Source organism: Oryx dammah, unplaced genomic scaffold (genome assembly GCF_014754425.2).
Source record: "Oryx dammah isolate SB20612 unplaced genomic scaffold, SCBI_Odam_1.1 HiC_scaffold_15, whole genome shotgun sequence".
NCBI lineage: Eukaryota > Metazoa > Chordata > Mammalia > Artiodactyla > Bovidae > Oryx > Oryx dammah.
This window is the reverse complement of record NW_024070199.1, coordinates 1,511,765-1,528,875: the sequence shown is the minus strand read 5'-3', so window position 1 is coordinate 1,528,875 and position 17,111 is coordinate 1,511,765. Positions and strand designations below refer to the sequence as shown.

At 45.4% G+C, this 17,111-nt stretch overlaps 1 protein-coding gene across 1 annotated transcript in view; it reads left to right on the top strand.

The window, feature by feature from the left end:
- The window catches only part of LOC120874836 (protocadherin Fat 3-like), a 47,812-nt gene extending 38,976 nt beyond the window's left edge, over positions 1 to 8,836 (top strand). Inside the window, exons 6-7 of the mRNA XM_040256533.1 lie at positions 7,853 to 7,880; positions 8,143 to 8,836. Coding sequence (XP_040112467.1) covers positions 7,853 to 7,880; positions 8,143 to 8,836 — 722 coding nt within the window. The remainder of the gene's footprint in view (positions 1 to 7,852; positions 7,881 to 8,142) is intronic.
- Positions 8,837 to 17,111: the final 8,275 nt, after the last annotated feature.

Here is a 17,111-nt window from a genome sequence, read left to right as displayed (position 1 = left end):
AGCACCACCTGGGAAGCCCCTTGTTGTTTATCTATTTTAAAACAGCAGAGTACATGCCCCTCCTAAACTCCCTGCCTATCCCTTCCTCCCATCCCTCCCCCTTACAACCAGAAGCTCATTCTTTTATATGTGGAATCTAAAAACGAAATGATACAATGAATTTACTTACAAAACAGAAACAGACTCAATTATCTTTTGTTAGTCTGGAAAATGGTATAAATTGGCATCTCCCACTTGTTGACTGTAACTTTGGGCAAATAATCCTATGTAAGATTCAGTTCTCATTTTTTAAGGTAATAGTACTTTCAGCATAGGGTTCTTATCAAGTATTAAGTGAGATAATGTATGGAAAGCTCTTAGCATTTTTCCTAGCAGGTAAAAAGCTGTTGTTTTTGCTAATAGTTTCCTTATTTGATATTTTCCAACCCAAGAAAAAAGAATCCACTCTTTTGAATAAAACTTTGAGATTATCCTCTGAATTTTTTCTTTCATCTACACAAAAGTGTTAAAATATTATTTGTGATCAAATAATGTCTAGCCATCTTTTGAATTCTCTTCCCTCTGTTTGTACTTTTATATGGTAATGCTTTGGAAAAACAGAAGCTTTAATATGCTGTTATCTTTATTATGATTATTTGGCTCCCTGAAGGGTGCCTGATGCTGTCCATCTCCCTGCATCTCATTGGCTTCCTGGAGAGTTGTGGGGAGCCTAGTAAGTGGCAAGTTCTAGCTTAGTGACACGTTCCAATGCCAATACAGTCTTGCAGAAATATTTGAGAATCTGAAAGTCTGGATTCAAGTTCAAATTCATCACTTACTAGCTGTACATACTTGAACAAGCCACTCATCTCTCCAACACTCCCAGGGAGTTAGGGTATTAATAGAGCCTCTTATTTTCTTTCATGGAATTATTGTGATCCTTTATAGAATGACAAAGTGATTTTAAGCCACTAAAACATTACATCACTTAATATCATTATGGCAAACTTGCTGATATTATAAAAATTATTAATAGTAATAAATGATAATGAGATCATAAATAATACTTTGTTAGAATGAGTTAATTTTATTAACAAGCCACTTTCTCAAAGGCTTAATAGCAAATATAACTTTTCTTTCATTAAAAAAAAACTGACTACTTTTTAAAATCCAATTGCTTTTCCCTTTCAGCATGTTAATGTAAAAATCTCTCCAAATTTAAAGTTCTGAAATCTTCCCTGGTGGCTCAGATGGTAAAGAATCTGCCTGCAAGGCAGGAGACCCAGGTTCCATCCCTGGGTCAATCAGATGGCCTGGAGAAGGGACTGACTACCCACTCCAGTATTCTTGCTGGGAAAGTCTCGTGGACAGAGGAGCCTAGTGGGCTACAGTCCACAGGGTCGCAAAAGAGTCTGGTATGACTCAGTGACTAACACTCACAAAAGCAAGATGTCTTGCAAGGGGCTCTGCCTCTCTTGTCCCATGGGTTTAAGATCAGGAGAGCAGATCCTGGAGAGTTTGCTTCTGTCTTTAATAAACAGAGAAATTCAGATAGAGAGTGTGATGAAGTGTGACTGTTAAACATACAATTCAGGAGAAAACTGAACAACTCAGGGCTCTGGAGCCAGACTGCTGGGGTTCAAGTCCGCTCTAGTTTCATGACTACATAATCTACTCTGTACCCATCTATAAAATTGGAATAATAATAATAGTCCTTTATTGTAGACTTGTTTTGAGACCTAAATGAGTTAATACAAGTAAAGTGCTTAGAACTGTCCTTTGTTGTTGTTGTTCAGTCGCTCAGTCACGTCTGACTCTTTGCAACCCCATGGACTGCAGCAGGCCAGGCTTCCCTGTCCTTCACTATCTCCCAAGGTTTGCTCAAACTCATGTCCATTGAGCTTCTGATGCCATCCAACCATCTCATCCTCTGCCCCCTTCTTCTCCTTCTGCCTTCAATCTCTCCCAGCATCAGGATCTTTCTCAATGAGTTGGCCAAAGTATCTGAGCTTCAACTTCAGCACCAGTCATTCAGGGTTGATTTCCTTTAGGATTAACTGGTTTGATCTCCTTACTGTCCAAGGATGCTCAAGAGTCTTCTCCAGCACCACAGTTCGAAAGCAACTGTCCTTGGTCCATAATAAATGTCACTAAGGGTTAGCTACCATCATCATCATCCCCTTCAAAACAGACATCTAATTTTCTCAGGTATAGAACAGGGCTTCTCCTTGTGCAGGATTTGTAGTGATCTATGTGCTCGTAGGTGGTGTTTTTCTGTCCTTGTATCCCTATCCCCAGCTGTGCTGGTAAACCAGTTCTCTAAAAATAAAAGCCCTGATCTGAGTGTTTGCTGATTTCCATGGTATAACTATTCCCAGCCTGGCTGGCATCAGGCTACCAGTGATTTAATAACTGTCTGCCAACTTCCTGAACACTTAAAGTCAGTACCCCCAACCTTAGATGAGCCAGCTCCAGCGCACCACTGCTGATGGTTTAGACACGCAGTGGCAGTGAGAAGGTTAACCAGTCAGGCTGGCGGCCGCATCAAGTAGCGCTAAATGAGGAGAAGCAGGAGGAAATTTGTGGGAGTACAGCGGTGCCTGGAGGGTGGGCCTCACTTTAAATTCTGATTGCCCAAGGTCAGAGACACCAAATCAAAGAAATTAAACCCGTGACCCTCCACAGAATCCAGTTTCCATGATAATCAAATGCCCCTTATTTTCAGACAGTCCCTCCTTGCCCCTCCCTGACCGCCACTTACTTCTGCTATAGTTTGAGAAACAGCCAGAAGCTTGTTAAATAGGAGCTGGAGAGGAGGAGTCTTACCTGGGCTGACTGCCCTCCCCATCCTCATCATCGCTGTGCTTTGCAGATCCCTGGTTCTCCTGCCCCTCCCCTTAGTCTAAAAAGGAACTGAGTTCCTTCTCATAAGTCACTCTCCCTCTAAACAGCATGCCACCCTCACCGAAGACTAGCCAGGTGACATAAAGAAGCAGTTTTTCCCAGTTACAACTGCTTTCAGCAATCCCCACTTCCCTTTAGGTGAACAATTTCCCAAACTGGAGAAAAAATTGCCCCAAGTCAGCAGCATAATTTGAAGCGAGGATCCTGCCCACAGACTTCAGGCCGGCTGTGTCTGGACACAGCTTGCATCAACAGTGATCTTTCTTTATAAATTAGTTCTCTGATGTTTCACTGCATACAGTCATGATGTCCTCCTGTACGTGAGAGTTCTCTGGAGTGTGGCGTCATTACGGAGAGCATACACTATTTCAATCTACAGATTATTAATTATCTTACACCTGCAGAGATCAATCTACAATATTCCAATATCAATCACTGACCACTGGGGGAAGCAGAGATTAACCCAAGAGCCCTTCTAATTACAGTGAGGATGGTTATTTGTGGACTACAGTAAATATGATGTGCTCATTGCATGCTGAGACCCACACACTTCTACTACTGCCCAGTCCCCCATGTGTTAGAAACCTGGTATTCACCCTCCCTCTGAACAGGGGATAAGGGTCATTACTGTGGAAACTGACCCACCCAAGGATACTGACACAGTATCACAGTTGACAAGCCCCACTGATGTTCTCAGAGCTTCCTATCAGATTTCTACTTTTCTTCCACCCCATTCTTCAGTATGAACTGATAAGCCAGGATTATCAGACAAGGAATGAAATCCTCTCATTTGGAAGATAAGGACTGTCTTAAGTTTCCCCAGAAAAACAGAAACTATAGGATAGATGAATAAATAGAAAGATGATTGATGGATAGATATAGAGATTATAGATAGGTATGGAGGGAGAGAAACAGAGAAAGAGAGAGAGACTGATTGATTTTTAAGAAATTTGCTCATAGGATTGTGGGACTGGCAAGTCTGAAATTTATAGGGCAGGACAGCCGGCTAGAAATTCATGAAGAGTTGATTTTTCAGTCTTTGATTTGAAATCCTCAGAGCTGGAAATTCAGCCAAGATTTCTGTGTTGCAATCATGAGGTAGAATTCCTTCTTCTTAAGAATAGCCTTAAGGCTTTCTTTGGATAGGTAAGATCTACCCACATTATTTTTCCAATAGTCATGTATGGATGTGAAAGTTGGACTATAAAGAAAGCTGAGCACTGAAGAATTGATGCTTTTAAACTGTGGTGTTGGAGAAGACTCTTGAGAGCCCCTTGGACTGCAAGGAGATCCAACCAGTCCATCCTAAAGGAGATCAGTCCTGAATATTCATTGCAAGGACTGATGTTGAAGCTGAAACTCCAATACTTTGGCCACCTGATGTGAAGAGCTGACTCACTGGAAAAGACCCCGATGCTGGGAAAGATTGAAGGTGGCAGGAGAAGCAGACAACAGAGGATGAGATGGTTGGATGGCATCACCGACTCAATGGATATAAGTTTGAATAAACTCTGGGAATTGGTGATGGACAGGGAGGCCTGGTGTGCTGCAGTCCATGGGGTCACAAAGAGTCATGACTTAGCACCTGAACTGAACTGAGCTGAACCCACATTATATAAGATAATCTGCTTTATGCAGGCATGCTAAGTTGGTTCAGTCATGTCTGACTTTTTGTGACCCTATAGACTGCAGCCCACCTGGCTCCTCTGTCCATGGGATTGTCCAGGCAAGAATACTGGAGTGGGTTGCTATGCCCTCCTCCAGGGGATCTTCATGATCCAGGGATCAAACCCACGTCTCATTATGTTTCCTGGATCGGCAGGTAGTTCTTTACCACTAGCGCCACCTGGGAAGCCCAATCTGTTCTACTTAAAGCCAACTCATTGTAAATATTAATCACATCCACAGATACCTTCAAAGCAACGTCTAGACTAGTGTTTGACCAGTAACTGGGCACTAGAGCTTAGTCAACTGGACATAGGAAGTCTGCCTTCACAGAGACCAAACCTCAGAAATAGATAAAAGCAACTAGGAAGAAACTATACAGAGAGAGTGCTTCATTAATATGTTAATATCTTTAGAGAAAAAAGAGGAGATATTATAACCACAAAACAGGAGCCAGATAATATGTGTTTTAAGAAAGTAAAAGCTCAACAAACAAAGTAAGAGCCTTTGGAAAAATTCAGCATATATGAAAATGTCAATAAATGTTTCAAAAGATGATAAACTCAGAAAGTAAGGCAAAACCCCACAGAGGTGTAATATAAGGGAGAAAAATAAAATTAAAGAAAATCCAAATGATCTGACATCCAAACCATAAAACTTCCATAAAGATAGAACAGAGAAAATAAAGGAAAGGAAATCATCAATGAAATAAAGAAAATTTCCCAAAGTTGTTACGATTTACAGCTTGTGAGATCCCACTGAGTACCCAGGACTGGTTGAAGTAAACCCACACGAAAGTGTACATCATTGTGAAAGCTCAGAAAACTGGGTGCAAGAGAAGGCCTTCCAAATTGTTAAGAGAGGAAAAGAAACCAGGTCACATACAGGAACCAAAGTGACTTTGGATTTCTCAAAAGTAACACAGAGGGAATTGCTTAGAATTCCATACATAACTTAATTATTTTAAAAAGGAGTAATAATGGAGTAAAAATACGTTCAATGTGACGTCTCACTTGACCTCATGCACACCCCTTCTCAGGAAGCTGTTGTGGAAGAGATCTAATGACATGAGCACAGTACCTAGATAAAGTCCTACGTAGAGACATGCTGTCTTTACAGTAGCAGTGTGGTGGGGAAAGCACCTTCACATCCTGATCTCTGTTCTTGGGATTTGTTCCCTGGGTGTCTTTTTACCATTCTTACTATCATTCACGTATGTGGTTAATTAGATGAATTTTTGTGGACTAGCATGAGCTACAAACCATTACATGGCATTTGTGTGGCAAGATGTGTTCCAAGTTCAAAATAACCAATTTGCTAATCATCTTTGGAGTTTGGACCCTGTTCAGAGGAATTAGGAGGCCACGTTACGGCAGAGTCTGTGCACGCTGAGCAGCAGCAGCATCCGTGGCTCACGAGCTCCTCTGTTTCTCCAGGTTATCAGTGTACTTGTCTCTCCCAATTCACCGGGAGAAACTGTGAATCTGAGATCACAGCCTGCTTCCCAAACCCCTGCCGGAATGGAGGCTCCTGCGACCCCATAGGAAACACTTTCATCTGCAATTGCAAAGCTGGGCTCACTGGAGTCACGTAAGTGCGATTGTGCAGTTAGTCTTTTTCTACACTGCCTCTTCGTGCTGAGAAAACAAAACTAACTGGGGCAAAATATCCACTACTGATAGGATGGGCCAAGGGTTAATACCTGTACATGAAGAGTGCTTACCAATGACTGAAATGGTATCAGGGATTATCTCTGGGGAGTGGGATTATGGGTAAATTACATTTTTACTTTATTCTTCTCTATATTTTCAAAAAGTCATATAAGTACTATGTGTTATATAATCTGTAAACAATTCTTTTAAAGAAAGTCATCTATGACCCTAATGTTTCCAGTATAATTCTGAGACAGATATGCTATGCACTTCCCCAGAACTCATCAACCGGACTTTACTGCCTAGGGTTTTATGATCATCCTGAGAAACTAAAGACTTACCTTTCCTTTGAAAATCTTTTATTCACCCAAGAATGAGGAAAATTAAAGTGTTAGCCAAATGGAAAGGGAATGTTTTCAGTTCTGAGTAAAACACCACTTTAACCATCCTTGATGGTTTTAGAATTATATATATATATATAAATATAAAATCTCAAGCAAAGTGATATTCTAATTACAGATCAGTCTTATGTATTCATTAAAGCAAATCTCCTGAGGACTTTACCAGGAAATACTTAGCTGACTTTGAATCGTTGGATATAATTTAAAGTAATAAAGCTGCATTTATTTTTAACTACTCTGTGATTCTGACTAATTTCCAGCTGACCTGGCCTCAATCTGTTCACATTAGGGACGTTTGACTACATTTTAAAAGGTGGATTGCCAAAGATATACGTGATCGGACCTTTTAAAATGAACATGTCAGAACAACTGCAGAAGTACAGGACAAGGAAGGGGAAAGACTATATTCTTAAATAACGTTAAACTCAGAGGAAGACTGACATGTTTGCCTATTTTAACTATACTCAAAGCAAGTCATGGATTGGTTTAAAGAGAATAAAGTTGATTTATTTTTCATTAGAATGCTTTAATCATTTTTCCCCCTGGTAATCTGAGTTAGCATTAGCCTTTAACAGAAACACAGGGACTTCCCTGGTGGTCCAGTGACTGAGAGACCACACTCCCCATGCAGGGGCCCCAGGTTCCGTCTCTGGTGAGTTAACTAGATCCCACATAAAGTAAATGAAAATAAATTTTAAAAACCTAAGCATAGAATCTGGAAGATAAACATTGCTATGTAGCCCTCCACCCACTGCCTACATATGCCACATTACCCTAGCTTCCCAGAGAGACCAAAAATTACTGTGTTCATTAGAGGGAAATGTCAGAATCAAAAACTTTCTCCTCCTGGGAAACTCTGTATAGGGTGTCTAGGTTCATAGCTCTTTATCTGCAATTCTACAATCCCCAAAGCTCTAAGAAGTAAAAAGATTGAGAATATAATCGTGGCAAACATTTGCTGGCAAAACCAAGCAAACCATTCCGAGGCTATTCTAGTCTTTATTTCCCTCATTTAGTGTGACTCTCCATATGTTTCACTGTAGAAACACTGGTATATTTGGTGATAGGTCCTATGCCAGTTTCTGGGATGGGGTGGGTATTTTACATAATATGAAAGACACGTAGTGTATGTCATTTCTAAAATTGCAAAATTTTGCATTCTGAGATCCATCTGGCCCCGAGCATTTGAAGACCAGTATGTCTTCAACAGCATTTCTGTTTTCTTTTTCAACGCCGTCTCTTCTCTCCCAGGACAGCCCTTTCCTCCCCACCCAGCCGGGTAGGTTCAGAGTACGGGAGAGATGGCATTGGCTGGTTGGTAGGAAGCCCTTCACGTGATGAGGACGTCCTGGGTGGGCATAGAAAGCCCACGCATCTCCCGTGTACCCCGCATGACGTCATTTCTTGACGAGTACCCCGCATGACGTGTTGCTGCAGGGGCCCCTACAGGGGCTTTTTACCGTTCTGAAAGATGTCAGTGTAAGAGCGGATGCCCGCCGACCCTGCTGTTTAAGAGGGGGCTTCTGTGTTCTGTCGCAAAGGTGTGAGGAGGACGTCAACGAGTGCGAGCGGGAGGAGTGTGAGAACGGCGGCGCCTGCGTCAACGTGTTCGGCTCCTTCGTGTGCAACTGCACGCCAGGCTACGTGGGCCAGTACTGCGGGCTGCGGCCGGTGGTGGTGCCCAACATCCAGGCCGGGCACGCCTACGTGGGCAGGGAGGAGCTGATCGGCATCGCCGCGGTGCTTCTGGTCATCGTCGCCCTCATCGTCCTCTTCGTCGTCTTCCGCAAGAAGGTCTTCCGCAAGAGCTACTCCCGCAACAACATCACGCTGGTGCAGGACCCCGCCACGGCCGCCTTGCTCCGCAAGAGCAACGGCGTGCCCTTCCGGAGCCTGCGCACCGGGGACGGCCGCCACGCATACCAGGAGGCCGGGCCCCCGCAGGTGCCCGTGCGCCCCATGGCCTACACCCCGTGCTTCCAGGGCGACTCCAGGAGCAACCTGGACAAGATTGGGGACGGGCTGGGCGGCGAGCCCCAGGAGATGACCACCTTCCACCCCGAGTCCCCGCGCATCCTGACGGCCCGGCGGGGCGTGGTGGTGTGCAGCGTGGCCCCCAACCTGCCCGCCATGTCCCCCTGCCGCTCCGACTGCGACTCCATCCGCAAGAACGGCTGGGACGCGGGCACTGAGAGTGAGTCCGCAGGAGGAATTCGGCAGCATTGCTTCTACTAGTGTTTAGTGGAACTTTGGGAAGGGAGAGCGACCCCAGAGGCACAGAGCTCTCCTTAGGACAGGCCCTGACACCGGAGGTTCACACCAGCTCTGAAATCTTGCTATGGTTCCTCTCCCCATTTACAGATGGGGAAAATGAGGCTTAGAGAACATACATAAGGTGCCCACCGTCTCGGAGTTCGTTAGAGGCTGTTGGTATTCCAACCCGGGGCTGCCAGCCTCTAAAACCCATGCTCTTCTCATAACAGCATACTCGTGGCAGTAAACCAAGCAGGGTAGCCACATATGCAATGTACAGGAAGTGTGCTCTGGAAGGTCAGAGGGGACTATTTCCAGTCTTAGGGAGAAGACTTGAGGGGAGCAGAGGGACACTGGAGCTGGACCACGGTGGATTAAAAGTCCAGTAAAAGAAGACTGCTCCACATAGAAGCACCCCCAAATTCAGAAGAAGAGCAGGTCCTTCTGTTTGGCTGGAACGCAGGGTCCAGGAGACACGCAAGAAATGTGGTCCAGGCCAGATGCTAGTGTTTCCCTCTCCTCTTGGCCTCCTGGAGCAGAATTGTAGGCAAAAGGAAGACCCACAAGTGCAAAGGCCCTGGGGTGGGAAAGACTTTAGTATATTGAAGAACATAGACAAGGTCAGTGTAGTTGGAGCTTGGTGAGCAACACTAATGCAGAATTTTAAGCGAGAAAGTAGTGCAATATAAATTCCATTTTTAAAAGATGGTTCAGACCAATCCGTGGAAAAGAGACTAAGCAGAAAGTAAATGAGAAGGAAGCAGTTAGTTGGCCTCTACGAACATCTAGGCGAGAGGTGGTGATTGTTTTCCCTGCTCTAGTATCAGTCAGGCAAGCTCTGTTGTATCCTATGACTTTTCATCAGGCCTAGTGGCTTTATATTCAAGCAGCAATAACACCCTGGGTGGCTGGAGTTTCCAAAGGCTGGGGATACAGTACTCTGATACATGTTGGAGCGGAAGCAGGGGGAGACTGGTTTTAAATGAAGCTAGAATGCACCTGTAGTCAAGGAGATAAAGGGTTCCTCCATGGAGGAAGGGAGCATGCCTCCTGGTGTCTTTAAGCTTTGGCCACCTCATGCAAAGAGTTGACTCATTGGAAAAGACCCTGATGCTGGGAGGGATTGGGGGCAAGAGGAGAAGGGGACGACAGAGGATGAGATGGCTGGATGGCATCACCGACTCGATGGATGTGAGTTTGAGTGAACTCCGGGAGTTGGTGATGGACAGGGAGGCCTGGCGTGCTGCGATTCATGGGGTCGCAAAGAGTTGGACACGACTGAGTGAATGAACTGAAGATTTGAGAGGAAACTGTCTGAGAGGGCCTTTTAGAAACAGGAAGCAGCTCAGTTACTGTAGGAGACACAGAAGGGGTCTCCTGAGGGGTGTCTGGCTCTGTTGTTTAGGAGGAAGGCAAGGCTAGAAGTAAAGGTTTGGATGCCAACCACACTCAAGATGATTGAATCTCTGAGAGCGTGAGTTCACCAAGGGAGCGGGAACAAGAATATGCTCAGTCTGGGCCGCTTGCAAATGCCTGCGTGTGCGAGGTAGGCAGGGGCTAGGGCCAGGAAGGGAGACACAGCGGCCCAAAGAGACAGCTGCAAAAGCAGAAAGGGCAGCGAGCAGAAGCTAAGGGTATCAGTAAGGTCAGCAGGGTTGTCTCATAAAACCATCCAGGAGGATACAGTCTTACACAGAAAAAAAGAGATAGACTATGCTTACCACCTGCACGTTTCTTAGTGACCTCAAGAATGTTTCATTGAGTTTCAAGACAGAGTCCAGTGTGCAAGGGTTAAGGATGAAGAGATTTGGTGAGAAAACAGAGGCAGCAAAGCCACCACTGCTGTACACTGAATCGTTTCCTTAAATCCCATGCTGACCCACATGGGCACCAGTTGAAGGAAGGATGAGTGAAATAACTTGCCTACATTTGATTCCTGGGTTGGGAAGATCCCCTAGAGAAGGGATAGGTACCCACTCCAGGATTCTTGGGCTTCCCTGGTGGCTCAGCTGGTAGAGAATCCACCTGCAATGCGGGAGACGTAGGTTCGATTCCTGGGTTGGGAAGATCCCCTGGAGAAGGGAAAGGCTACCCACTGCAGTATTCTGGCCTGGAGAATTCCATGGACTGTATAGTCCATGGGGTTGCAAAGAGTCAGACACGACTGAGCGACTTTCACTTCACTTCATGAGCAGTAACTAGGAAAGGGAGGGATAGGATTCGAACCTGGTGCATCAGGTTCTTTTACCAAGACTACTCCCGGAACTTTTACAGGGAGGAGGAAGAGGCACAGGAGAGGGAGGGTCTGCTGATGATGGCAGAGAGCCTCTACACATGCCGTTCTAGTGCGCCCCCACTGCTGCGTCCACCGTTAAGGAGACACACTTATACTTCAAGTAGCCACCCTTGGGAGAAGGCAATGGCACCCTACTCCAGTACTCTTGCCTGGAGAATCCCATGGACGGAGGAGTCTGGTAGGCTGCAGTCCATGGGGTCGCTAAGAGTCAGACACAACTGAGCAACTTCACTTTAAATGGCAACCCACTCCAGTGTTCTTGCCTGGAGAATCCCAGGGACGGGGGAGCCTGGTGGGCTGCCGTCTATGGGGTCGCACAGAGTCGGACACGACTGACGTGACTTAGCAGTAGCAGCAGCAGCAGCAGTCACCCTTGGATTTTACCCATAAATATATTCTCTCTCAAATTATCTGTAGAGTTAGACTTCACTGCGGCCTTGCTAAATCCTCTGGTTAACTGAAAGCCTCTCTTTTACTTAGCAGTGAAAAGTGGGGGGCTTAAATAAATGGAGGAGTACAGAGAGGAGTTTCTGCCCAGCACTGTGCTCTCCAGGGTGGGTCACCTGGCATCTCCTCCCTCCCATCAGCTGTGTTCATGGCTGAGCCTGGGCCCACTTTGTGCTTTTCCAAGGCCCATCTTGTTGTCTGTGGTGTGGCTGCTGACAGGTGAATTTCTCCCTGGCATCTCTCTCCACTTAGATCAGCTGTTTATCACGCTGCAGTGTCCACTCCCACCACCACCCCGTGTGGAAGAAACAGTGATCCCTCTAGTCACAGAGAACAACCGTTCCTGAAGCACGAGGCCCCTCTCTTGGTGCCATCACACTCTGTAATGATTGGAAGTTTTCCTGCTGATCAGTTCCTTCCCCCTACTTTGAAATGTGACAGCTTTATTTCCAGACTCCACCTCAGGCCAAAACTCATGCGGCCCCCTAACGTATTGTTGAGTTTTTATGGAATACATTTCATCCTTTGTTAAGCAAGGCAGCGCTAGCTGGTGAGACAGGCTCTGGGCGACTAATTCATTTTTCACTTGACAACTTGGAGATACGGGTTGTTTTCCATTGCTTCCTTAGTCCATCAAATAAGACAGTAGCCCTGTAGTGTGTGTGTGTGGCCGTGTGGGTGTCTGTTGGTATGTGTGTGTGCAGGCTGTCTTTGTGCAGCAAAGAAAAGGGAAGTGTGTGGCTAACAGCACGTCCACACCCCCGACTGCCCTCCTGCCAGAGTGCCACGTGCTATCATTCCCAAAAAGTGGTGTGACGCTGCCCTCTAGAAGGCAATGCAGAAAACTTCACCCACGCCCCAGAGATGAAGTTGGGAGACCTGTAATGATATTCTTGCCTATAAAATATTTATACCCCTATTTTAAAAATAATCTCACTTAACCTGGTGTTGACACCACGTCGGTCCATGCAAATGATTTAAATTAACTCTGAGTGGCAAAACCCAGCCCACTCCATCCTCCCTTCACTCCTCACTCAGTCGCTCCCCTTTGAAGACAGAACAGTGACTTTCGGCTGTCAGCTATTTGGAAGCTCATTTGCCACGGGTTAAGGGTTTCAAATCCATAATGTAAATCTCTTGATGGACAGACCTTTGCCCCCGATGGCACAATCAATTTTCCACTGTGTGGCTAAATTCTTTTCTCTAAGCAGATGAAAGCGCCCCAAGAAGTGAACTCTGGCAGGGACAGGGCTGGAAATACACACAAGGTAACTGGTGCCATTTCTGCTTTCTCTCTGGCTGTCTGCGAAGACAAAGGGGCTGATGACCCGGGAGAAGTGACCTGCTTTGCAGGCAGTAATAAAGGCAGCAACTCTGAAGTTCAGTCCCTGAGTTCCTTCCAGTCGGATTCGGGCGACGACAATGGTAAGAAGTCCTGGGATTTGTTTCCCCTGGAGGACCGTGTTTCCTGTGCTGGCAGCCACTGGTTGAGGGGTGGGTGATGGGACCTGTTTCGTCTCCTGACCTGATCTTGGACTTCTGCCCATGCTCACAGCTTTTTGGTGAACTCCACTGTTGGGTGTTTTCACAGAAAAAGCAAAGCTCTCATTGAGCTTCCCCAGCTGTGAGCAGGCGCAGAAGGAGACGAGGTTCCCCCAGACCTCCAGTAATGCGTCCTCTTTGATTTGGGTCATGATGGAACTACCTGATACCAAAGAATACTCTCTAGCAAACTGTGACTTATTTCCTGTTTTAACTCGTGATGATGTCTTCACTGTTCACTCTACATCCAACCTCCACATCATTAGAAATTCGTTCAGGGGCAAGACCTCCTTCCAGTAGAACCTACTTCCCAGAGAGGCGGTGCCTTCATTCAGTTGAGAACCCTTATGATCGTGTGGGGTCATGAGCTTCTGGACACTCTAGTAGACATGATACATCCGCTCCTTTGAAACTTGCAGATGGACCCAAAATGGTGCGTCCAGTCCCACGTGGCTCACGAGCCCCACTGACTCCATAGCCGCCGCCTCCCCCGCTTACGAGCCCCTGCTTACGGAGAGGGCGTTAATTCTGGACTTGGTCTTCTGACCTGAGGAACCAGGCTTGGAGACTGGGTTGATACCCCCAGGAAGGGGAGGGGAGTAAAAATGGTCAGGAAACAGTGAGAATTTACCACATGGTGGTAAACCAAGAATAATTTCCAGTAGTCATCAACAGACAGGCAACCTTATCTTAGTTGATACCTTATGCCATTTTCCCATTTGTCAACAACTGGTAAAAATGGAAAATGTATTAATGTATGTCATCATTCAACCCTAAACCCTTGCAGAGTCTCTCTTGAGCACTGACTCCAACACTGGGCATTCTATACCATAAAGTACAAAATGAAAACAACACAGTCTTTGCTGTCCCCCACTCCCACCCCACAGGTAAAGATAGAAACAGAGGAGCCCCGAGACCATAACATCAATCATGGAAGTAAAACAGTCTGCTTTCCCCATCACTACCGCTAGTCTCTCCCACTTCCTTCCCAAATCCCTGGCCCTCCTGAGAGGTGCAGAACCCGTTGGGCAACAAGCCATGCTGACAGCAGACTTCTTCCAGGCTATCTCAGAAGGTCAGAGGCAGGTCTCCAGATCTGTTTGCCTTGGTGTTTACCCCCTTCTTCAGCCCTGCCAGAAGAAGAGCTGTCTCTGGTTTGTGTTTCATCTAGAGGCACCCAGGAACATAGCGTTTCCATCTCCGGACAGCAACTCCAGGGATGATGTCTAGTTGACTACTTGCACAGTCTCTGCTTCACGACACACTTGGGTTTTCATGCTTAGCGTTCTAGGCTGGTCCATTCTAGCAGCCTTCCTAAAGTGTTAGGAATTTTCTTCCAATTAGTATTGTTTTTTCCTCATTCTTGTTTTTTAAATGATGAAAGTATGATAACACATTTATAAGAGACTTGGAAAAGACAGAACAAAATTACAGATAATTTCACTATATATTACATTTCTTTTAAGTAAATTACGATTTTTAGTTGGAGTTTCAATATCAAACTCTCAAAAATTAATAGAATGAATATACTGAAAAGTAGAAGGATACAGTGGACCTGAAGGCTTCCTTAGTAGCTTGGATGGTAAAGAATCTGCCTGCAGTGAAGGAGACCTGGGTTGGATCCCTGGGTTGGGAAGAACCCCTGGAGTAGGTGATGGCAACCCACTCCAGTATTCTTGCCTGGAGCATTCCATGAACAGAGGAGCCTGGCGGGCCGCAGTCCACAGGGTCTCAAAGAGTCAGACACCACTGAGCGACTAACACACACATACAAAGTAGGCCTGAAAAGCACCAGGAACCAATTCAACATAATTAAGATTTATACAATTTTCACACAATAGTAGGGTACAAATTCTATCCAAGTTCCCATGGGCTATAAACTAGGAGACGCTGGAATATATGCAGGGACATAAAACAAGGTGCAAAAATTTGATGGTCTAAACGTATTGAAATGATACAGAGTCTGTTCTCTTAATCACTGTGGAATTATGTTAGAAATCAGTATCAAAAGATATTTGAAGATAACCCATATGTTTTCAAGAGTAATATGACATTTACGAAAAGAGATCTTGACTTAGCCTTCTACCGATTGGTTTAAGCCTGATCACCTCTCCAAAGGTTTCTGGTATCAGATGCTAAGGCGACCCAGGTGGGCACAGAAATCTCCTCCCCATTTTCTGACTATTTCAGAGGCCAAGCTCCCATCTACACTTTGCGGGTGGGAGCTGGGCCTCAGGTCGTCCCAGGCTGCCGGTGGCGCCATCTGAGGGCGAAACCATCAGTCCTGCAAAGGTCATCGTCCATCACTGGCATTTGGCTCGGAGTAGCATGGCTGACCAGCAAGAAATTATCCCTGGGAATAGTGCGATCTTCCTTGGAGCCTTTGGGAGTTACTAATGAGAAATTAGCATGAGCTTATGAGCCTCTGCCTTCCTAGATTGATTTCCCTGGGCCACGAGGTGTGACTTTATGGCATGGCAATTCCTGCCAACCATGCCTTTCAGGAGGACTGGCCCTGGATTTCCTGCTGTTTTCCTTCCTCCGAGAATCCCAGGGGATAAGAGTGTCCACTGTAGCCCAGTAGATGGACTGTGGGAAACTCTGGGTATTTGCGTGCTGTACCTTTGTTGTTGCTGTGCTGCTGTTGAGAGTGTATGTTCAGAAGACATGACTAACCTGAGACTGTCCTTCTCCTCCCTCCTGTCGTCTCTCCTGGCCACAAGCATCCATAGTGACTGTCATTCAACTTGTCAACAATGTGGTTGACACTATAGAGAATGAAGGTATTTACTGTTTTCTTCCGTAGCAACTACCATTTTAGGAAATACTGCTGCCTTGTTACTTTGAAAAAGGGATGATTTTATTTTATTTTTTTCAAGTATAGTTGTACAGCATTATATATGTTTCAGATGTACAACATAGTGATTAATACTTTTTGAAAGTTATACTCCATTTATAGTTATTATAAAATATTGGCTATATTCCCTGGGCTGTATAACACATCCTTGTAGCTTCTTTATTTTATGAACTAAGGGTGATTTTAATCAGCTGGCAACAGTAAAAAGGTAGTTTCAAATGAGACACTGAATGTCTCTCTCCAAATTAGAGTGGATTTTACAGTTTTGAAAAAAAAATCCCAGTTCATAATTTTTTCAATATGTGAGATACTCTTTTTACAAAATCCCTTCCCAGAGAATAGCCACTTAGTTGAAGTCCAGATTAATACTAAAGTTCATTCTTAAATTCAACATGATTGAGCACCGACCATGAGCTAGGGATATTTAAGAAATCATTCAAAGCTACAATATTATGGGGATTGATGTCAATCAAGTAACTTTCATTAGTGATTTAAAACTATTAGGGCCTGCTATAGATGGGTTTTTTTGTTTGTTTTGTGAATAACAACGGGGAGAAATAGGAGCATTGTTAAGAGTCATCTAAAATGTCCTGTTGTACCCTCTTCACATGCCTTGGACTGTCAGTTTCACTTCTCCCTTTGTATTTAAACAGTGTCTGTCATGGATCAAGGACAGAACTTCAACCGAGGTGACACTGCCACGCCCCCAGCACCAGCTGTTCCTTATGCATTCGAAATTTCTGAGTTTGCGCTGACCCTGTCCGTCTCCCTCCATCGTTTCTGAGTGTCTTTGCCCTGACTTTTGCATGTTCCAGGTGTCTCGTGTGCCCTGACTTTTGCACGTTCCAGGTGTCTTGTGTGCCCTGACTTTTGCACGTTCCAGGTGTCTTGTGTGCTCGGCACTAGGGGTGAAAGCCCCGCCCACGTCTCCCTCCCCAAGCCTCTCCCTTGCCCCAGTCATTCATTCATTTGCACCGGTATCTCCCGCCCTCTGCGGTCCACAGGAAGGCTGGTGCATCTTGCCTCTTAGAGCATGTTGCCAGCCTGGCTCTGCACTTAGCCTGCAGCTAGAAAGGGGGAGTGGAGGAGAGAGCCTTCTAGAACTGTGTTTCCAC